The sequence below is a fragment of the Danaus plexippus genome, chromosome 2 (assembly GCF_018135715.1).
Source record: "Danaus plexippus chromosome 2, MEX_DaPlex, whole genome shotgun sequence".
Classification (NCBI taxonomy): domain Eukaryota; kingdom Metazoa; phylum Arthropoda; class Insecta; order Lepidoptera; family Nymphalidae; genus Danaus; species Danaus plexippus.
In genome coordinates this window covers 5181770-5205121 of record NC_083537.1, presented here as the reverse complement: position 1 = coordinate 5205121, position 23352 = coordinate 5181770, and the positions used below count along the sequence as shown (strand labels likewise).

Sequence of the window (23352 nt, the reverse complement as noted above, 5' to 3'; positions counted from 1 at the left end):
AATAAAACCATTTATCTATTTCGATATATTCGAATGATTGACGAAATTTTAGCGAGAGTAATTGAAGCAACGACCTTTTGTCTTAAAGAAAGGCGACGTCATGAAAATTAAATTTACGTAGGTAGTAACTTTGACAACTGTATACGAGTATTTAATTTAAGTTCCATAAAATTCTTTATTAAACATTTTAGTTATTAATACACATCCCAACATTTATTGCACTATAATTCCCTTATCCCCGATTAACAATGTCGCTACCAGTGAACCAAAAGGAATTGTAGGCATTTTTATCTCGCCCACAATACTCTGCTACCCTTTGCCTTACACCTACATGTAGTGCACCGAGTTCGCTTGAATGAGCAGCCAGTGAATAGAGCCAGCCGACAGCCGGCAGAACCCGACGTATTTTAGAATACTGTAAGTTATATATTGTCCAGAACAGTTTCGCTTTATGAATCGCCACAAGACGGGTGCACTTTCATTACTTACATTCGGAATTATATCGCTTGGATGGTTCGGGTGAGCTTTATAGTTTGCTCGTATAGAATAATATGTCTACATTAAGGCAAATCCCCGCAGATTAAACACACTATGTTCTAATTTAGACAAAGAGTGCATATAAATTACACAGTCATTAATTATGCGCCCTATTAAACAGATTTATTTGGTACCTTTCATTTCATATTATTTCCTGTTTTGTTATTCTATAGGAATATACATAAATAAAACTATAATTTTGTTAAAATAATTTCATTTTAATAATACTATTGTAGGCATTTATTATTTAACATTTACTTTCTTTTGCATCTTTAAAAATATTACGCGATTGCAAAGCAGCAATGGCGAGAGTTCTCTCCTGTCTCTCTTCGTTCAGTTGAAGTTGCAAGTTTTTAAAGTCTAATTTCAATGTTTTTATATCGTTTTGTAATCGCATTACAATAGTCCACAGGCTCGGCGACCCGTGATTCGAAGTGGAGTGAATTGGCAGCGACGGAGATCTAACTAAGGCCTCTATTGACACTGGGGATTCGTCGTCACATTCTGAAAATGTAATCATGTAGAAAGAATGAAATGTATATATATACAAATTTATTTATAAATGTTTATGATGTACCAACCTTGATATATAATACGACGTAAGACGGTTAAGGCGCGATCCACACAAGTGCAAATACAATTGGATCACGGTGTTTGTTTATTAAATATCTATAATATAATAATTTTATTCCATATCTTAAAATTTGAAATAGATAGCAATTCATTTTTCACCAAGATCAAACTGATATCAGCATTGTGTGAACCTAGCCTAATTGTTAAAGGGTCGCAGTTGTGTTGGTTAGGTACACTTGAATGAATTGTTTGTGTCTGTACGATGTTCAATAGGAATACATTAAAAATAAAAAAAATATACACAATACAGATTATTTATTGAAAAATATTTATAGATACAACATATGTGGTTAAAAAAATAAACATATAAAACTATACCACCCATACCATGAACTAATGCATTTCGAATACATTAAAATAACATTCTACGCCATCCCTTACATTAAAGATTGTTTTACAGACCTTTTAATGTGTTGCGTTTTAACAGCACTTAGCAAACTGCCTTATTTTCGTTATTAATAACATTTGTAAAGATATTTAAATAGTTATATTTATATATATACATATATAAATGTGTAGCTTATTTTTTCGAGACCAATTTGAACACAGCGGCTTATCATAAACTCGACTCGCGAGTCATTTGCTATCCAATATAGTTTTTTTCATTTATTTTTCTCATTTTGGAGCGCAAATGGTAAGCATGCTGTAATTTAAATATGACTAGATTACAATGTTAGTTCATATAACGGTAGGCTTTGCTAGGAAGCGATATTGTTACATATAGGATATTTTTTTAATATCATCATTAATTGTTAAAAAATAGTTTTCATTAAAATAGTATATAGGAAAAAACTGAAAAAAAAAAACAGGATCGTAATAATTCTAGAGCATATAAATGTGGTTTTCTAATTGAAATGTTATAAGCACAAGACTAAATTTACATAATATATATTTTGAGGAGAAAGTAAATTTATTGTCAAAATTAAAAACATTCCAATGCTTTCTTTTTAACTTTGACATGTGTATTTTAATTTTAATATACTTTTAAAATCATTGTTTATTGCTTTGAAATAATTTTTTTGTAGTTGAAATAGTTCTAATCGTCGTGTAGGCGATCCTATATTAAATCAAGCCTGCAAATTGGCTAAGTTTGTGTTCGAATAGAGACCGCACTTTAACTCGAATAGACTTAATGTCTGGATACTAAGTGGTTTTATTAACAATTAACACATTAGAAGATAATTTTTGTGATAATAGATTACATATGAATATTATAATAACAGCTTGAATAAGATTATAAGTATAAGACTTTGGTTTCGTCAGTAACGGAGAGTGCATTATAACTAAATTGTGATATTGGCTATATGATTTGGCATCTCTTTATATATATGAGTTATTCTTATCAATTACACATATTAAAGCTATACATCAAGTAAACAAACAAATGCTAGACAAATTGAATATATACTTTAAATGTACTTTATCGTTTTAATGAAGAGCAGAACAAATAGCGAGTGTGATGGAAATTAAGCACATATATTTAAATGGATGATAATGAAAGTGTCGATCATTATGGGAGATCATGATGGGAGAGCAACTTAATTTTGCATTTTTCGTTTAGGATTTCTTCTAAACCGTTTAATTTTAAACTTTGAGCTCCATGACGTCTCTAGAAGATAGAGTAAAATCTTTTTTTTTTAATTGCTTAACCTAACCATCTTTCTACATATAAAAACAGCCTTATTATTTTATTTTTTTACTTTTGATCCGAGAATGTTTTTAATATTGCTTAATGCTGTGCTATGTCCTAGAGAACTTTCATATTATTAACCACAAATGTCAAGAGGCTTTGAATATTCAATGTTTTAAGAAATTGGCTCATAATTTATTTCACCCACTTTTTACGTTCCTCTCAGAGAATATGCAGCAACGTAAATCTATTTACGTTAATGTCTCTGCAAGATGCATAAAATAACAAAGCAGGTGTAAAACGGTTGACATTCATGGCTTCCTCCGTTGAGGCTACTTTTTTATAGCTGTAGAAGAAATAAAATATTTAACTACCGAGTCTATAGAATAATAATGTTAAAAATATATAACCTTTTTAAAAAAAAATCGTTTATCATAGACTAGCAATAGTTACAAATCAATCATTCCGATTGGATGTTATAGGCGAGAAAAAAAAATAACATTTTCGTATTAATGTTTACATTTAAAATGTAAAGATTCATATAGAGTATTGTTAGTACGGACGCTTAATATTTTTAATACTTGCATATTTTATTTGAATGCAAGTGGAAGCATATTATGGAAGCACAGGTATTACGATCATTTGTTATAACTTCCATCCAAAACTTTTACCGGCAGAGACGTAATTTGTTCGCATAAATAAATAGCACTATTTAAATATACATTCCCCGAGCGCTGACAGTACTAAATACGGTTTGTTATATCCGACCTAATTCCAATTTTAATTTTAAACAACGTCTAGTATCAAACTGTGATCAACATTTCCGATTTCATTACGATTGTTACAATACAGTCTAGATGTGTTAGGGTATGTGGCAGCTGAGCTATTAAATATTTAACTAATGCCTGCCTTCCGCCGCGATTACATACGTCTGTTTAACGGAAAGTTAATTTGTATAACGGAACTGTTTATAGTGTAACAAATCTATGTGCTTAACACAGGTTCGAATCGCAAACTACATACGTAGATAGATAGATAGATTTATTACATTTTCATTAATAAATCTTCAATCTATTAACGATTTCTATGATGACATAAGACTTTCGCGAGTTTTCATTTAAACAAAACTAATATTTCCGGATTACTACGCGCTGTTTTATTATTCGTATAATTATATGTGTAATATACATAATAATAAAGTAACGTGTAGTAATCCGTAACTATTAGTTTTATTGAAACGTAGGATTTTACTTGAAAAACAGGAAACGCTTAGTATGTAGAGTGATGATGTAAACCTGTGTTAGGCACACTGTTCTCATTAAACTACATTGGGAACAGTTTTATATAAAAATAAATTTAAATAACATTCTTAAAATATATCAGTGAACGTATACACGAATGAGAGATTGTTACGATTCATTCTTATGCTTAATCTAGGGAAGAGTTGAATAGTAATAATTATTCATAACAATCGTGACATTAAAAAACGCAAGTTTTTGTGTCACCGAGCTGCTCCGAACGAACAGATATTGTTGTGCAAGACGGCTCAATCAGCCAACAAGAGTTTCAATGGAAAACTGGACCTATTCTTCGATTGTAAGAAATAATTTTGAATGAGCACAAAACGAATTGTGAAACGAACTCAACTAACTATATTAAAAGATTCCATTCAATTGGATTTTAACATATATTTTAATAGCACCCTATATATGTATATATATTTTTAAAAACTTTTTGTCCTTAAGATACATTACGATTTTGCTTCCATATAACTTACATACATAATAAGAAGCAAACTCTTACAACTATTATGTTTAAAAAATTTCAACAGAACCAAAAGGAGACAATTTTATACAGAGACGACTTTCAATGCCATCACTATGAAGGAATTATGGAATAAATAATATATTATAAAATTGTACTCTACCCCTAACACGGGTTCTGTGGTTGACGAAAACTGTTGCTGACCAACTAGTATGTATTTTCAGAAAAATCTTATATACGAATTTTCGTTTTGGGGCTGTAAACTGAGTGATTATTAAAAATATTAAAAATTTTATTCTAAAAACTGAAGGATACACATAAAACGCCTTTCTCAGAACCTCATTAAAAATCAAGAATTAACATAAACGCAAACTACAGCAAGTTTTAAGCATAATGAACTTACACCAATGAGTACGTTAAGCGGTCAGGTGCATATCAATATTTAGTCCAACATATATTGGAAATGAGAATACATTTATAACCAATACGTAAATTTGATAGAGTTATAAAAACCAGTAGTAGGGGCTACGATAGTATTACAAAACAAGGAAATATATTTTCTTGTAATATTTGATATAAAAAGAATCCATACGAATGCTAAAACAAACATTCTCATTTAATGAAAACTATAGTGTTGCCAGTTATTATAAATAGTTGCAAATAAATACATTTTTAAACGTCATTAGATAACATGTAATAATAATGACGAAAAAAAGCATTTAAATTATTTTGTTATATTTAATACGAATAACATGACATTAATATTATTAATAGGAACATTTCACATCCCAGTAAGCCTGAAATCGATTTATAAAGATATATTAAATCGATTTCATAAGTTAGCTATGAAAGCGTGCTATGCTGAATACATGCATCTAAAACCACAACGCACCATAACCTTTAAGCACGTTATATATAATAATACTGAACAAATTCACTATGAATATGATAAAAAAAACTACGTTCACATATCTAACACTTCAATGACATATTTATGTAAGAAAAAAAAATGGCACACGAAACAGTGTTATAACATATGTACATGCTATCACCACGATCCGTTTAGTCGGTTGATGAATGATTTAGGAAGCTGACACTCGATCAAAACGCACACCTAGCTGGATTATAGCGAGGGGAGGTAGCGTCCAGAGTGGGGGGGAGGAACTAGTCTAGTGGGAGTTCACTGTCAGTCGAAATGATGGGATTTAGTTAGCTGCTTGACGAATGTCCCACAGCACCATGTAGACGAACGCGCTGAGCGTGGCGGTTGTGACGGCTGGATTGGATGGGGGGAAGTGGTAGCGCGAAGGGGCACGAGACTCGGCTGGGAGCCGCTCCTCCGTTCGTTCCCACCAATCAGATTCGTCCGCCTCCGCTCAGCGCAATCCCATAGATTTGGATTAGATCTATTCAGGTTGTACTTCCTATCCGGCACTAATCTCCTATCAGGTGCCCGGTACATGTAAGCGTCGGCCGAGCTCTTGTTCCGCTTCACTTTGGTACTCCTGTCTGACGTCACCGACAGTTTAGTGTGCGTAAGAGGCATGTTAGTAGCGGGTGCATGATATTGTACTTTACCGAAATTATAATGGGAGTAGTCCACTGCAGGTGGTATAAAGGCGGCCGCATGTAACAAAATAGAAACATTCAGAACTGACCGACTCTGGTTGACCTCTTCACGGATATTAGTCCGATACTAGCTTGGTTTTCATTGTGCGGTTGTATTTTTATACGTTAGTATATACATATCATATTTAGTAAGTAGATAACAATTATTCATATGAAAAGACGTATAGAGATTCCTTATCCTCTATATTTGGCATACGAGCAAGCTATAAATAAGTCCAGATCAGTTAAATACCATATATAAATTACTATATACTAACACTGTTTACGTAACAACAATGACTAGCTACTTTGTACTATAATTAAAAAATAAAACCATCATATAAACATGTACCTTTAAATATGAGATTATTGTTAGAGCTACGGATATAGTTAATATTATTAGTATAGACAAAGCATGCATCTACTACATAGGCGTATATTATGGTGTGTTAGGAGTATTCAACGCAAGGCATACACGAACGACATATATGTATGTTCAAGCTCTATTGTTAACTGTCTTTTATTCTAATAACCAACTGATTATACGATTTCTTGTCTTTGCGTGTCTCCTCCTTGTAGACTCGAATATCTCCAGTGGTATATTGGGTACTGCATAATAATTAAAGCTATGTTAGTAGTATAACCTTAGCCTCTACAGTCGATGCAATAAAACATTCCAGTTTATACAGATTATATAATTATATAATATTTATTTTTTTATAGATTATAAAAAATGTCTTTTCATAAAACCTGTTTGATTTTTTTGTGTTATGTAGTTTCAAAAATAGAACGACCGTTATATCAGCTGATTTCCGTGACGTCACAAAAACTTCGACAACGTGGTTAATCGGTTAGTACTCCTATATTTTAATGTCAATGTACACAAATAACATTTATGGACAAAAACACTATGAATGGGAACTACATTTCGGTACACGTCACAAGAATCATATTATTATGAATATAAATTATTGAAAATGTGCGTACAGAGAATATATAACAAAGATGTTATTTCACCAGAAAACTATTGAGAGTTATAGTATTTATTTGTTATAATCATGTTCAGATTAAAGGACGCTAAGTACAACTGGGACATATTGGCTGTTCTGGTGAAGACAACTTCCAAAGAATATTTTCTCAATGTTCCCACATTTTGACGGAAAATTGTTAGTGTGAAAGAGACAGTTGTACTCACCCGAACTAACAGCGTTGCGACACCGGGCGGAAGTGCAATAAGCCTCTATGACCTTCAGTATGAGGGCATCTTCCTCGTAGGAGTTTGATTTCCTCTGGTGGGGCGCGTACGGGTGTGTGGGGCCGATGTTCTCATCTGAACCCACAGTAAATGACTGCGGACGTAAAGGCGGCGCCGGACGAAGACATGTTATGCTCCACCCTGGAAATACATCGTTTGTTATAGTGGTCCCGTCAATATGAGATCTAAATTAGTTATTTAGCCGTCTCCAAACATTTGAATTGGACATTTATGTAGCGACAGGAACGCGATGTTGAAGTTGCAGGTTCGAGTCCTGTGATTGTAGATGAATTTCATATTCCACATATTATATTGAATTTTAATTCGTCTTTACCCTAACTTATAGTTCTAGGGGTAAACGTGTTTTGACTTTTCCAAAATTGATTACTCATAAAGAAAAACTATCACCCAGGAAACAAAACGTGAAAACTTTGTCAGTTTCGCAATTAATCAAAAGAAAATAAGATCTGCTTGTCGTCTATAATCGTGAGTTATCTATACAAATAAAAAAATGTTTTTTCCATCCTTTTTATAAGTGGTTGAAAAATAAATAACAAGTATGGAAATAAATGGCACGATCCAAGAAGGTTTTTGTTCGATAACACTTCGCATTCATATATTTTTTATTTCACAGAGTTTGAATTTCGAAAAAAAATTGAATTTGATTTTAATGAAGTAAGCTTAAGAAATATATTTATATCATTGAAATAAGAACTCTCGAGGGAAAAGTACCGGACGTCATAAAGTGTCTAGACGTAAAAAATTTAAGTTGATTCATAAAAACGTATTACATTCCTTTGAAATTAAATTTATTGGCACCAACTTCACGTTTTGTTTATTAAACAGCTTAAAATAGACGAATTGTATCAAAAATAAACTAAATTAAACATTGAGTTAACATTACAAAAATGTTAATGCTGGGTTATTGTCATTGATATTTCAGATTAGACAAAAATAAGAGAATATCATTAGTCGGGGCCATTATTATTTCAAGACCATTACTCGCAGTCTAACAAACATCTGGCGGAATACCTTCAACTGTCGTCTGCGCTATAAATAGCCAGCGGACTGGCGTTAAAGAATCCCACAGGAAATACAAAATCACCTTTACTAATGTAGCTTATGTCTGCTGCGTCGGTGAAATCCACGGATGGGAATTTCTTTCCAATAGGTATTTTTGATTTAGCTGGCGATTGATCGAGTGAGTCACAGGAGTTTAGGAGCCAACGCGCCGATTGATTTTTTGACTTATTCTTTTGTGTTTGCTGCGTGTGCTGTGTGAAGCTTTGATGATTGTTGAATGAATGGGATCTCTTGTGACTAGTGAGACCAGAGGACAATTCGTTATTGCTGTCGCTCAAGGCCATCTGAAAATTAAACACAACCTTAGCACATCATTCATAGTTAACTAGTTTCTAAGTATCCTATCTAAAGGTTTCTCGCACATAAAGTGTTACGGGTGCGTCACAAGAAACACTTTTTATATATTATGGTCACTATTTTAAAATACAAATATTACAAATAGAGTGAATTTTTTTTTCTATGTTTTTCTACATCACGTAAGACCTTATTATTTATTATGTGGAAAGTAATTCTCGTGTCGCAACGTAAATATAAAACGTAACAAACATATTTTACTATATCTATAAACTGAACCTAAATATGCAAAAAAAAAACACTGATATCTATTCTCAAGAAACTGGTCCAAATAATACAACCAGAAAACTCCACTCTGTCTTATAATTTCGTCCATCGAATTGGGGTTTCAATTTAAAATGGTTCCCAAAAATTTACAAAAGAAAACGTCGATAAAGCCTCTCCATGCACAGGTTTCTTAATTTGTTAGTGTGTGATCTATTTGCAGTGATTTTTATTCAGTTAGTTAAATGAATAAACACAGGCAAGGATGATCAAGTAAAGCACTGGGATCTAATGATTATATTAATCTAGTGGTTACAAAAGTTTAAGGCATTATCTTCAAACCAGTGATACACAAACAGTTTCACTTTACAAAAAAATTATCCTTGCCTGAGTCGGTGACCACGGTTATCGGTAATTTGGCTTTCATCCACCAGTGTGCGTACAGATCTGAACGATAGACCACGAAACCAGTCTGAGCTTCCGTTAAACCGTTCTGCAGTTTGGCCAAATCCTCGCTACGTGACCGCGTCTTTTGGGATGTCGAAGTCTTTTCATCCTTCCGTTTGTGTTCTTTATTGAAAACATCGCAATTTCTTGTCATATCTTTTCTTGATAGTCTGTGCATATTATCTTCCGGTTTCTCCCGGTATATCCGCATGTGATAATGCAAGCTCGGTTTTGTTCGTTCAGTAATATTCAATGTGCTCCATTGACATGGCATGTGATGTCGCACATTTTTTGGTATCTCCAAATGGGTGCTTGGCTTCCTATAAATACGTGGTGGAACCGCTGGCTTAATTTTAATTTCCGGCACGTATAGCTCGATGTTCCTTCTGATCGATGTTCGTTTGATTTCGGGAGAGGGCACTGGTGGATGGGCGGTGAAGGTAGATGTTACGTTTGCTTTAGATAAATCCTTCACGTCTAGACTAATTTCGGAGGTTACACTTGTCACACACGAGGTTCTAGCAGTCGACCCGAAAGGAGACGTACATCTACATTGATCTTCAAATGTCGCTGCTTCGATTTCAGATAAAGTTGACTTTCTGTTATTGAAGTTACTATCAGATAGATTGTTGAGAGAATCTTTCATGTCATTTGATGTTTTCTCATGGCTATCCGAATCATTGCCGTGCATGTTTAAATCAGGTGACGCTAAATTGCAGCTACCAGCGACCCCAGAGTCTGAAGATCTGGGACTTGGACATAAAGAACGATTGCAGCATTCACATTTTCGCCTAACTTTAGACGTTTCAGACTGTGAACTCATTCTCTCCAAATGTCCATTATTATTTTTCTTATCCGTCTCCACCATTGACCTTGACGTCGAACGTCTAATCTTTTTGTCCGAGTTTAGTGAATGCTTTCGGAAAGGAACGTTGGCGTTTAGATTCACATTTAGAATTTTAAGGTCGTCATTTTCGTTACGAAACATCGGAGGTGGATCTATTATAAGTGATTCTAGAAAAGAATCTCGTGAATTTTTAGGCGATGGAGGATCAAGAACTTGTAATAAATCAGATATCATAAGATTGTTATTAATTTCTTCTTCTCTTGTATACCTTTCTTCGGTGGACTTCCACAACTTTGGGATATCGTTTCTTACGCTGTAGTTAGGAAAGCTTCGCCTCGTCGGCACATAATCTGTCTCGTCGACAAAATTATTTATTTGCATATCCTGATCCATATTCACTAAATCTTCACAAGCCATATAATTTTTTATTTCTAAACTAGAATTTTCTGCGCTACCGGAATGTTGGTAAGGGATGCAAACATTCAAATTATTGGATTTCGAAGATTTTTGTAAATTATATTCATTTACATTGGCATCTGCTCTTTTAGGTACAGAAGCAAATATATTTTTCGTGCAGTCACCTTTTGGGTTTGGTGCATCGAGCATCATGTCTGTTGACGTATCAAAGTATCTGACGTAACCAAAATTGCTACACCAACTGCTACAGGAAGAAGAAATTGTTCTAGGTCCGATACTTTCGACTGCATCCTGTCTCATCATTTTAGATGAATTATTCGTGCCAGCTGATGCTGAGTTAGTGCAGCTTGAAGTGGAACAACTTTCAGTCGTTTCCACTTCCCTATCACTGTCTTCAGAATTCCTATCGCTATCAGAATAATCAGTTTCAGCGATAGTTCCATCATTATCTATTTTGAGCTTTATGTGATTTTTATGTCGTCTCATCACTGGCAGGCCTGTGAGTTCGAACGCTTTAGCCCAAGGCTTTTCGTGTAGAAGTTTACGCAACATTTGCCTAGTGATGACCTTTTTTTTGACCAACCTTGCAAAATATTTTGTTAATGAATAATATGGGGATGCGGACGGATAGTGCGACGGTGGCAGGGTCACGTGATATAAACTGCGTCTACTAGAGTTGATGCTAGAGAGAGCCCCTTCAGAAGGAGATCGGGTCAACTAATAAAGAATAATTCTTATGAAAATTTCTATACATATAATTAATCTCTTATATTTAATACTAAAAACTTACATGAGGTAGTGATTGCGGCTGGGAAGGCTCATGTGAAGGGCTGCTGTTGTTCGAGTGCTTCTGAAGCAAGCTGACCCAATTATCAGCTTCAGCTCTGGTTTGGCAAACAGCAACAATAGTATCTATCATTGGACCACTTATTTCAAATGCATTTTTCCTTGTATCTGAATCCTCTAGCTTGCATACATTTATACCAGTTAATGGAAGACATCCCTGATACACAAGAAAATATTGTAAATAGCATCTAAGTATCTAATTTTAAGAAATCTAATAAAAACTCTATTTACCTCGTAAACAAACGCAGATACGCGTTTACTAACTGATAGTAGTAGCAAAGCCGAAGGAAAGAGTACGAGATATCTATCCTGATGTGACGGTCCAACTGCAACACTACCCATGTGTAAAACATCGCCGAGTGACGTGAGCTCACCACCAGGCCAGCCACGGACTTCACCCGTCACAACTTGAAGTTCCAACTCCTTCTGACGCCTCAAAGCTGCACAGGCACTCTAAAATTAAGGTTATTATTATTGAAAATTTACAAAACATTTCCCTTGTGTATTATGCTTCAAAATTAATTTATTTCAAAACGCTGTATTTGTGTTTGAGACAATTGAGGAATTTTCATACATATCTAAGTATTTCTTACAACTATATCTTTGTAAACAACAGATGCTCTATGAGTGTCACCCCTGTCTGGATGAGCTTCATGGACATGGCGAGCCAGTTCTTGCAACATGGCAGGGTATTTTCCGAGACGTCGGAATGGTTTTGATAAACCGGCAGTAAGAACAAGAACCCCCGGACACACTGCTCCGGCATTTTCCATCCAGGTATTTAGTTCTTCCCTAAAACATTTAAGTGATGTTGTCAATTAAAAATTAATTGGTTAAAATAGAAAGAAAAATTCATTGACACATGCAGAATTGAAAGATGTAAAATCCAGAATATTAACATTATAACACAAAACACCACAGGTTGTTGTTCAATCCTGTTTGGGTTTATAATAATTTTACCATTCAATATTTACACATAAATCATTTTTATTTTAAATTACCCCTCATACATTAATACAACCACATATATTAATTACATATTCATTGTTTTTATGAAGTATTTATTAGTTAATATTAATTTAAGCAAACAAAGGTATAACAATGTAATAATTGTTACAAACGTACTTGTATTTATCAAGAACGCAGACTGCTTTGGGGTGTCCACCACAGTATGTCAGATGTACTGTCTTGATCTTTGGCGCCCACTGTAAGAATAACCCTCCCACTCTTTGGTCTGGCCCTGTCTTCATTGCACATTCCTCTAAAAGAGAGAGGAACTGCTCATGTACTTGCAGCACCTCATTTATATTTCCGGTTAGCTGCTTAAATTCATCTTTAACCAATCTGAAATAGTATAGTATTTTATAACATGTTCAATATATTATGGCAGAGTATATTTTACAATAACTCACTTTTACTCAGTTAATATATTCGTAACTATTTATGTATGAGGTAACTTACATATCACTCTTTTCTAATGGCTGCAAGAAATTGCTGACAAGACCCTGCATTTCCGCTACATGAGCCTTTTCTGAATCAATTATGTCTTTTAGAACTACATTTCTAAAAGCCTGTATTTCTGAAGCTGCTCTTATTGGTGATGTGGTCAGTGACCCAGAAGTATCTATGAAAATAGAAGTAGGATGAAAATAAGACCATGATATCTTTTAAATAAAACTATGTTTTTCAGATTTACTAGGTACACAATTTTATAATGCTGACTATTTTTCTGTGAATTTCTATATCTTTTTAATTCATTAATGAGAAATGTAGATCTTAAAAAATTACATTGTTATTCTTAAAATTCCAGACTCACTTCTAAGTGCAAACTTTCCTCTAAATACAATAATCATATTGAACAGCTTGTAGATAATTATAATATATGTGACGGGTCACTTATAAATTTTAATTGTTTAATTAAAACCCACATCTTATAAAGAATGTTCTAGAATCTATTAATATTTACCTTTATATTCAGTAACATAGTTACTAGGGAACCATCCTGTTGTTTCACCTAATGTTCCCTCCCACCAGCCACCTTCCTCCTTCTGAGTGACTGTAATAATGTCACCTTTCTTGAAACATAATTCATCATTGTTTTTACCCTTGAATGAATAAATTGCCTTCACTAAGCAATTCTCAACAGACATTCTGATAAGAGAACAATATCATGTTTTCTGAAAAGAAAAAGTAGTAACTTTAATTTGTTCACTATTTAAAATATGTAGGTTGATTTAACCACCTACACCATTGCTATTCTATTGGGTGCTCACATGCTAATGCAAATAAAATGAGTATGACCGAAAATAAGAGAAGTTGTCTGAGACACATATTTACATAAAAAGAAATAAAAATGACAGTAAAGGAAATAGGTAAATATTAATGCTTATCGAATATCCTAAATCATTCAGATACAACTTCTCAAAAGCACTATAAAAGTATTAACTAACATTGCTATAATGCAATCAATTTTAAGAAATTTAGGTAAATTTTTGCGTACAAATATATATAATTATATCCGCTTCACTCCACTCACGGTCTTCCAAAAATAAATATTAAATATCACAGATTGTGTGACCAAAATTTGACATTTGTCATAGCCTAAAAATAAATTAAAAGCCATTAATATTAAACAGGGAAAGTTCTAGGGACTATTAAATACCTATTATTTGATGGTATCAAAAATGTTGTGTGACGTAAAATTTGTATAAAAAAATATATTAACATTTAATGTATGTAAACATCTTAATTGGGTCTATTGTGACCAAATTATTACAATTAAAGAAAATTTATCTTAACAAACATTTCATTCTAAAAATAAATTTACAACCGAAATAAACAGTTCCTTATAAGTATCCATCAATAGTAATACTATAGTATCAAATCCACTGAAACAATGACAAGACTTTTTTAAATAAAATGCATCATGATAAATAAATTAAGTTTATTATGTGATTTACTCTTTTTATTGCATATTATCAAGCGTATATAAAACTTGACAAATAATTGGCTTTTTAATTTAAAATACAACTGATCATATTTTCATGCAATATATAAAAGAAAACACGAAGGCTAATGTTTTAGAATTTTGTCGAAGAACTAAATTTATTTAACCAAATCAAAATTAATTTTATACACTTATACAATATTTTAATATATTATACACTAAATTATGATATTTTAGATTATATAACTAACGTGCAGCTTGTAAATGGGTAATCTTTTAATATAAAACACGACATAGTTAGAGACATCTAGACCTTAATTAAGTGTTCAAGCCATATTTTGTTATAGACGGAATGGTACCAATCAAATGAACTTTAATGTTTTTCAAAATTTATTATATATTGGTAATAGTAAGAATTTTTAAAAATATATTGGTTTTGGGATGTTTTATTTACCAGTTTTTGTCTATGCTATGACTTACAATTACAATTTTACTAGTTACTACTTACTAGTGTCATTTTATATTTGACATTATAGTAAGACTTTTAGGTACTATAAGTCAGATTCTAAATAATATTTAATAATCATGAATGAAATGTAATTTTCAATAAAGTATTATTTAAGTGTTTGGTTATTGGTGTCTTCAAAGAAATAAAACAGCTAAGATTCAAGTCTGAAATGTTTTTAAATCGACAAATAAGCCATGCAATATTCTAGATTAAAGTTATTCTATTTACCTAGAAGAAATAGTTTAAAAAGAAGAAATAATTTTAAATGTATATTTTCTATATGTAATTATTGGTCTCAGTAAATATTCATTATTATTGATTATCTAGAAGTCTTATTATCGCTCAAATTTGGGATTTGATGTTATAATATTTTGAATATGGCAGAGAAGTCACTGGAAGATAGATTATATGACTCAATACTTAAAAATGACCAAGATTCTGTGCTTCAGCTTGTCCTACAAGGTACACTTTAATAGTAGTCAAGTTTGATTAATATGAATTAATGAATATTAAGTCAACCACAGATATAAATTTTCAGGTGCCAACCTAAACAAGATAACTAGTCATGGAAAAACATCTCTAGGAGAAGCAGCTAACATTGGAAATTTAGAAATTTTCGAAGTACTAATTGACTATTTTAAATCTACATGCACTCCAAAAAAGTTGTCTCCTAATAGTGCTTCTAAGAAAAGGCATTCAAAGACACAAAAAAGAAAAATGCGTGGAAATTGCCCCAATGAAGATACAGTTATAAAATGTAAAAACACTTGTGATAGAAAAATAAGGTCTAGTCCACTTAATGAATCTGATTCCTTTCAAGATTCTCTTAAGTCTGATAAAAATCAAGGGTACTTTGTATTTATTCATAGCGATGGATCAAGTAGTGATGAAAGTAAACTAAGCTTGAAAACTCCTGTAAGCCCTACATCTGCTGTATCCACACCACAGTTGGACCTGGAATGGGATGAAGAGACAATAAATGTTGCTCCTACGACAAAAGAAGATGAAACATGGTCATCAATGTATCAGTAAGTATTAAGAACTAACATTTTTAAATTACGAAAAGAAATAAACTCTAAGGTACCACATACAATGTTGATTTATTCTTCTAATTTTGATTTACATGTGGTAAAAAATATTTTTTATTTCTTGAGAGAATCATTTATTTGGGAAGCTACCAGATACATTGAAAGCTTTTATCAATTACATATACTTATGTAATTCTTTCAGATGGTATGCTGCAATACTTGAATGTACCGGTGCTGCTATAGCATCAGCTTCTGTGGTGTCTAATGGAATTGACCAACAGGATGCTTTTATGAGAACTGCCTTGCACTATGCAGTTGAACAGGGCCACTCTGAAATTGTAAGGCATCTATTAGATGCTGGTATGTTGAAGTTAATTACATATCAAAAATATGCTAGAAATTGTGACTTTATAAATTGTTGATGAGATATTATTTAAGGTTGTAAAGTAGACCTCCCAGCTGGGGATGGCTTAACATCTTTGCACATAGCCAGTATGAGAAACCATATAGAAATAGTACTGCAATTGTTAGCGGCTGGCGGCAATGTCAACTACAAAACCTATGAGAAGATGACACCATTGCATTTCGCCGTATCAAGGGGTTATTTGAAATTGGTTAGTGTTTTATATTAAAGTTATTTTAAGATATGTGCAGGCTATAGCCTAAACCTTTATATCAACTGTAAAGGCTTAGGAGAGCAAATAAAAGTATTTATTAATTAAATATTATTTTATATATATATATATATATACATCTTTATTTTTAGTCTGTGAAGAGTTGAACCACCAAAATACTCAAATCGAAAATAATCTAAATCTTTTTCTACATTATAATTGCAATAGTATGTACATAACTACATAAATGTGTCATTTTTAGTCAAATTTCTGGATTTCTGATTGTGATCAACCTTTGTATTGGTGTTTTGTGTTAGTATAACCTTTTAGTAGCTCATTGTCTTGTGAATCTTTTAAATATAAACGCGATATAGTAAATTGTAATTCAAAATATAGTATGTATTCTATATTGTTTGGCAGCTATATTGAGTTTGTTATAGCTTTAATAAAATTTATCATTGCTCTAATATGTGCTGTACCCAATATGTTTTATTTATTAAGGTGAAAGTTCTGGTTAGTAATGGAGCTTATTTGGAGGCTCGAGACACAAATGAACGCACAGCCTTATACTTGGCAGCAGGGAGGGGTCATTTGGATGTTGTTAAGTACCTGATATCAGTTGGTGCCAATGTGAACGGTGAAGAAATCAATGGTTAGTTATGAAATGTATTTAATTGCGGTTTTTTAGTTTACATATGTTGTATATGTTATGCGAAAATGTTGTATTTGATGATAAAAAACTGCCTCAGCAATTTAGATGTTCTATTATATTAAGTTAAATACAAATATTTCTCTTTCTCATATAATTTTTCTATGCTCCGGTTTTACCATTAAACTTTAACAGTTACTCGAACATTTCAGTTAACTGGCTTGAGTGATTATCATATTTAGCAATGCTAAGCAAATTTTAAATTAATTAATCTTGTAATAAATTATGTTTATCATAACTATATAATTAAATTTCTTTTATCGTGCATGACAGAAACAAAAAAAAAATGCAAGTCCTGTAATATAAAACGATTAGTACCTTTTTGTAAAATCAATACTGTTAGGTAAATATATATATATATTAAAATGGCGCTTGAAAATGATATGAATAACATAAAATAACCTTACATGAATATATGTATGTAAACATATTAAAATAAATTACGCCAAATATTAGTCTGGACATTCGTGATTTAAACATCAATACTAAGTGTAAAAAAATTTCAGGTTATACTCCTCTATGCGAAGCCGTTTGGCAGAGGTATTCGAAAGTTGTTGAGCTTTTGTTAAGTTCCGGTGCTCGCATAACATATTCGCACAAACTTTTGCATAACGCTATTATACAGCGAGAGGTATTATAGATTGAAATATTTTAATAAATCATTTTTTTAAAATCTGTAATCCTGTTAACATTTTGTACTAATTAAGAAAATAGTTTTGATTATAATTATTAATTATGTACTAAGTATCTTCATATAAAAATCTTAGAAAAAAATATTTTATTTATTTAGTATATACGTACTCATAAGACATAATATAAACAATACAAATTAATTATTGCATCTTCTTTTAGGAAAAAATTGTAAGAATGTTAGCTAATGTGAGAGGAGGTATTAATTTGCATAATGATAATGGAGACACACCTCTTCTTTTATCAACTCGACTATCCCAACCAGCCGTCGCTAGGATACTACTGCAAAAAGGTTATACAAGAATATGTTTTTATTAAAATACTACTTGTTTAAATGACTTAGGACCGCGGTTAATTCGATATTAGAACAAAATTTATATTCGTAAGTCTATGTTAAGATTTTTGTTATTAATTTATTTTAAATCACCCACGTACTAAATCAGTTTTGTCTTATAAGAAATCCGTATAATCGTTATTCTTATACTTATAGCAAAAGCAAAAATTAGCTTTTATATGCTTGTTATCATTTGCAGGTGCAAATGTGAACGTCTGTAACAGCATAACAGGGGCGAGTGCGTTACATATCGCCGTAGAAAGCGTCGAGTCTCCCAAGAATTTCGAGGAATTGCTGTTATGTTTCCTCGACTATAAAATTGATGTAAACGCCACGGCGTTGACTGGCGACACTGCGCTTAATAGAGCGTTACTTTTGCAAAAGTTGGTATACATTAATGATATTCGCTAAATGAATTACTGTGGCTGAATAATGCTTTATGTTCCAGAGATCATGCTGCGATTCTATTAATTCGTCATGGCGTGGACGTTAACGCTTGCGATCTTCATTCTTGTGGTTTAGACAATCTAACAATAGCAAGCAATCGTCGATCCAATAAACTCGCTAATATGCTCCTAAAAGCCGGTCATCAAACACATATTTACAGCAAAAATGCTCCAACACCAAAAACAGGAACAACCTCAGATTGGTTGCACCAAGTGTGTAAGCAACCTAATCTGCTGTTAGATTTATGCAGAATTAAAATACGCCAATTGTGTAAAAATAGACCCTTGTATTCTTATGTTAGTTCTTTACCATTACCAAAGAGATTAAAAATATTTCTTATGATGGAAAGTGAAAGTTTAGAAGATACATAGAAGCTAGTCCAAGAGTAGTTTAGTTAACACAAATAGAAAAAAGAACTTAAACTCTTATAAACAGCTGAGGGATACATTCATTAGTTAATAAATCCCAAACATGATTTTGGTTAAATAGCTATTTCACAGGGTTCTTACGTTAACAAGAGAGAGAGTTGTGATTATTTATTATCCACTTTTATTTACTGGCACAATATGATAAAAAAAAAACAGTTTTGATTTAGATTTTCCAATGCCACATTTCTATTAGAGTCTAAAGTGAGAACTGATGAAATTATCTTTTAGTATTTTTATGGTAGGTCCTAATATGTTGTTATTTAAAATTTTATTAAGAAACTTTATTATACCAAATATTAAATGTTTGTACTCAAAATAGTCTTTTGTAGTTGTGATATGTATATTTCCACACGTTATTTATATAAACAAAAAATATGTATGAAACATATTTAGTCAATAATATCTAAACAAAAATATAAATTAGTGAAACAGTAGGGAAATAAAAGAATACTATGACATTAAATATTTTTTAATAAATGTTTAAATACTGTACCTAAATTAGTACAAAGTTGTACATTAGTGAAAAATATAAAACATTTTTATGGAAACTACAATTAGTGATACAAAAACCTATTTACTAGTCAAAATTTATTAATAAAATAAATGTTTAGTTGATCTTCCACTACATAAAATTTAATCTCACACTTAAGTAATAGGTAGAAGTAAGGTATTATAAAACAGGATCATGTAAAATATTTTTGTTAATTTAATGTATATATTAATTTAAATACATCTAAAACTAATTATGTTCTTCATAACAATGTATAAGACTTCTAAGAAGCCTGTTTCTTATATGAGAAGCAACTATAAAAGCAGAACAGTGTGCAGAACATTTAGATGTTAAATATAGTGAATACATAACAAATACTTTCTTCATATGGAAGTCTTCAGAATACAGAATAAAAATAATGTCTATAGATCGTTAAACCTCACTAAGTATCTATTGTAGTACAGGGTTTACTTAACACGCTAATAACCATTATATATTATATTTCATTATTTATAAATGTATTTAGTTGTTCAAAATAACTACTTGTATAGTGATTTAATTATAAGTTGTTTAGAATAAATTATAAAATTGTATACATTGAAGATATAGAAAGTGAGTTATATGAAATATTAAATTTAATAAACAAAATATACATTTAATTATGTTAAATTGCCAAATTACCTCTATTATCCTTAATATCTTTTAGTTTAGGACAAGCTTCAAGCAAGGTGCTAATGAGATCAACTTGTTTATTTTCAGTGACTCTGTGGAGCACTGTTTTACCGTCTGAATCCTGTAGATCAATCTGTGCTCCATTATTTATAAGAAACATGATTATATTTTTCTTGCCTGTAAGAGAATTTTAATTTTTAATTCTGTAAACAGTCCCAGCTTTAAATGTCTATAGATATCCTTGTATATCCAAAACAAGTTCACACAATAGTCACAATATATATTCTATGCAAAGTTGAAAAAAAAATGATCTAAATATAAATAAAATTGGAGTGTCTGTTTGCAATATTGAAATAACAGTTTTTATTACATGCATATGAATACATACACTAAAATAACATTTTTTTTACAATTGTTGTCTGTTTATTTATTCCAGTTAATCTGTGAAATGGCTGGACCGATTTTGACGAAACTTTTATTGGCAGGTAGCTGGTGTGATTAGGTGCAATTTAGGCTACTTTTTTATCCCGATCCCGAAATTAAGCGTTATCAGGCTAGAGTGAGAGGCGGAACGCATCCGAGGCTTAAAAGTTTTTTCATTGTGATAAGTTTTTTTAGGGAGAGAGAGTTGTGGGTTGTAGCTAGTATATAATATATTAAAAACTAATATCTGAGCTTATTTTAATCTCTTTGATGATTGAAACATATTAATAAGTATAGATTTAAGTCATGTGACAAAAAAAATTAATATACTATGGTTGAATATTGATAAGATTACTACTGAAATGTTGTTAAGCCACATAAGATAAAATCATGTTTGTGTGCATATATTTATCAAATACCTGAGCAAGCTGCTTTATGAAGAGGTGTGGCTTTGCCACTTCTTGTCTGGGCATTTATATAGGCGCCATGGTCTAAGAGGAGTTTGCAAATATTTAAATGTCCACTGCGGGCGGCATAGTGTAATGCAGTATAACCAGAATTGTCAAGGCTATTGACAAGTTCTTTAGGATTATTAGACTTGTCAAGCAGTGATTGCACTCTCTTCTGGTCACCTGTAAAAGCTATAATCCTTTTGTTAAAAGTGGCTTTGCTTAAGATAAAAAAAAAATTGATGGTAAAAAAAATACCTGCATTCCAAATGCTTCTTTCCCAATCCATTTCGGACAATGTTTGTTGCACAGATTTATTAGCACTAGACACACAACAGGTGCTGTGATTAATAAGATTACATTTATGATCCATTTCAATATAATTATTACATGAACTATGAATAAAATATCAATTAATATACTGGTGACATATGTGTTATACAACAAAAAATTTAAAGATCTCTTTGAAGGGTCCAAGTAATTTCGGTCTCCCCAGTACTACAGACAACTTTGTATCCAAGCTGTGCCATAGAGTTTATAGCTTGAAGAACATTTGACTTAATGGTAATGCCATTAACAACATCTGATCCAGAGCCTGGAAATTTCTTGATAAGTGCTTTAATTTCTTCCTGTCCTAATCCAAATGCAGAACAATCATTAGAATGCAATGACCCTTTTATAGCGACATATACAACACCATCTTCTACTTCAGGAATAGGATTTGCAATCAAATTAGAGGCTGAAACATGACGGCTCCCTTTTGTGTCCATATTAATATCAAATTAAAGTCAAACAATGAAACTATATATGTATAGCTAAACCTCGTCGTCCTTATTAGAATGTTGGTAATGCAAAGCTTCTTTACTAAAGTTTGTTATATTGTCTTGTTCAACAATTATTGATGGTTCTGGCTCAGAAAATTCTTTTCTCATAGTCCACATGTACTCATTATAATCTTGTTTTACAGCAGTTGAACTTGATGCTACAACTTTGTAACCTAATACCTGTAATAATTTAATGTAATTACAGCCTCTAAATTTATGGAAAATTGAAATGCTAAAGGAAGAAATAGTCAAGTAGATAGTAGTACCTCAAGAGCACTCAAGATTACACAGGGATGCTGCAGGTAGACTATGGTAGAATCATCACAATATCCACCACATGCAAATCTTTTCAGTTGCTCAATGTCACCAGCTATTTAAAAACAGAGTTATTAATACAATATGTTCAAAATAAAATTATTATAAAGACATCAAAGTTTATTTAAAAATGAGAATAGACATATGCCCCATAAACTAGATAACAGAGACATGACTGATCTGTTTGTTGATAATATTTCTCATTTTTAGATAAACGTATTAGTAATCGAAATCTACCTTTCAAGCCGGATACCAAGACTCGCCAAGGGTTTTTATGCCCATACGAAGCAAGATTGCCTCGAATCAAAATGTATGGCATTGATTACGGATAACTTAATACTTAGACGTGTAGTTAAAATACAAGAGTCAATATCTTATTACTTACAGTCAACACAAACAACACATATATAGTAGGAAATCAAAGGTAGAGATTATCTTTGTTGCATAGGAAATTGGCAATATTACAGTTGCAGCCAAATTATAAGCACATTATGTAAATTATTACACAGTAACGTTAATTTAAATGAAAGGTGTTTGATACCTATTTAAGACCTTTATTTCTGAGTTCTGACGTACCTTGATCGCAATCGGAAGGTAATGAAACGTGACAACTGACATTATGAAACTGACAATACTGTACAGTTTGTTCTTACGGTAAATACTTTCTTTATTAAAGGATATAGGACATACAACTTTTATAAAACTACACTGGCGGTTGAGAGCGGTCTAAGTTAATTTGATTTTTATTATCGAAAACAACTTATTTATATGATGCCATCATAATTACTTTTGCACAAATGTAAAATTTTTGCAAACAATAAAATTTGAAAAAGGAATAACTAAAAACAT

General features: G+C 31.9%; 5 protein-coding genes across 13 annotated transcripts; 1 reads left to right on the top strand and 4 right to left on the bottom strand.

Annotated features, from left to right (window-relative positions):
* Positions 1 to 734: 734 nt before the first annotated feature.
* Positions 735 to 14237, bottom strand: LOC116779346 (rho guanine nucleotide exchange factor 7). Of its 7 annotated transcripts, none has more exons than XM_032673598.2 (10): positions 14126 to 14236; positions 13592 to 13802; positions 13087 to 13249; positions 12751 to 12969; positions 12219 to 12417; positions 11857 to 12078; positions 11570 to 11782; positions 8533 to 8794; positions 7368 to 7568; positions 735 to 1041 (listed from the first exon to the last, which is right to left on the bottom strand). In XM_032673598.2, exons 2-10 carry the CDS (start codon positions 13773 to 13775, stop codon positions 785 to 787), a joined length of 1920 nt encoding a protein of 639 aa, XP_032529489.1. In that variant the 5' UTR covers positions 13776 to 13802; positions 14126 to 14236; the 3' UTR covers positions 735 to 784. The 7 variants fall into 7 exon arrangements, with proteins under 7 accessions (XP_032529489.1, XP_032529488.1, XP_032529490.1 ...); XM_032673597.2 differs by lacking the exon at positions 735 to 1041 and adding an exon at positions 1409 to 6166; XM_032673599.2 differs by lacking the exon at positions 735 to 1041 and adding an exon at positions 6360 to 6781.
* An 888-nt stretch (positions 14238 to 15125) lies between these two features.
* LOC116779529 (ankyrin-3) lies at positions 15126 to 20680 on the top strand. 3 transcript variants are annotated; one of them, XM_061529690.1, is made up of 10 exons: positions 15127 to 15542; positions 15619 to 15865; positions 15950 to 16108; positions 16311 to 16468; positions 16547 to 16722; positions 17224 to 17374; positions 17938 to 18062; positions 18284 to 18413; positions 18655 to 18838; positions 18904 to 20680. In XM_061529690.1, the coding sequence occupies exons 1-10, from the start codon at positions 15458 to 15460 to the stop codon at positions 19271 to 19273; spliced, it is 1785 nt and encodes a 594-aa protein (XP_061385674.1). In that variant the 5' UTR covers positions 15127 to 15457; the 3' UTR covers positions 19274 to 20680. The 3 variants fall into 3 exon arrangements, with proteins under 3 accessions (XP_032529767.2, XP_061385674.1, XP_061385680.1); XM_032673876.2 differs by having other exon boundaries at positions 15126 to 15542; positions 15619 to 16108; XM_061529696.1 differs by having other exon boundaries at positions 15128 to 15542; positions 15605 to 16108.
* LOC116779530 (ankyrin repeat domain-containing protein 39) lies at positions 19784 to 21759 on the bottom strand. The gene is made up of 3 exons (XM_032673877.2): positions 21623 to 21759; positions 21335 to 21556; positions 19784 to 20669 (listed from the first exon to the last, which is right to left on the bottom strand). The coding sequence occupies exons 1-3, from the start codon at positions 21735 to 21737 to the stop codon at positions 20485 to 20487; spliced, it is 522 nt and encodes a 173-aa protein (XP_032529768.2). The 5' UTR covers positions 21738 to 21759; the 3' UTR covers positions 19784 to 20484.
* Positions 21760 to 21816: 57 nt separating this feature from the next.
* LOC116779532 (uncharacterized) lies at positions 21817 to 22134 on the bottom strand. Its single transcript, XM_032673879.2, has one exon. The coding sequence runs from the start codon at positions 22132 to 22134 to the stop codon at positions 21817 to 21819; it is 318 nt and encodes a 105-aa protein (XP_032529770.1).
* LOC116779531 (uncharacterized) lies at positions 21963 to 23073 on the bottom strand. Its single transcript, XM_032673878.2, has 4 exons — positions 22741 to 23073; positions 22455 to 22558; positions 22186 to 22368; positions 21963 to 22103 (listed from the first exon to the last, which is right to left on the bottom strand). Exons 1-4 carry the CDS (start codon positions 22820 to 22822, stop codon positions 22092 to 22094), a joined length of 381 nt encoding a protein of 126 aa, XP_032529769.2. The 5' UTR covers positions 22823 to 23073; the 3' UTR covers positions 21963 to 22091.
* Between the last annotated feature and the right edge of the window lie 279 nt (positions 23074 to 23352).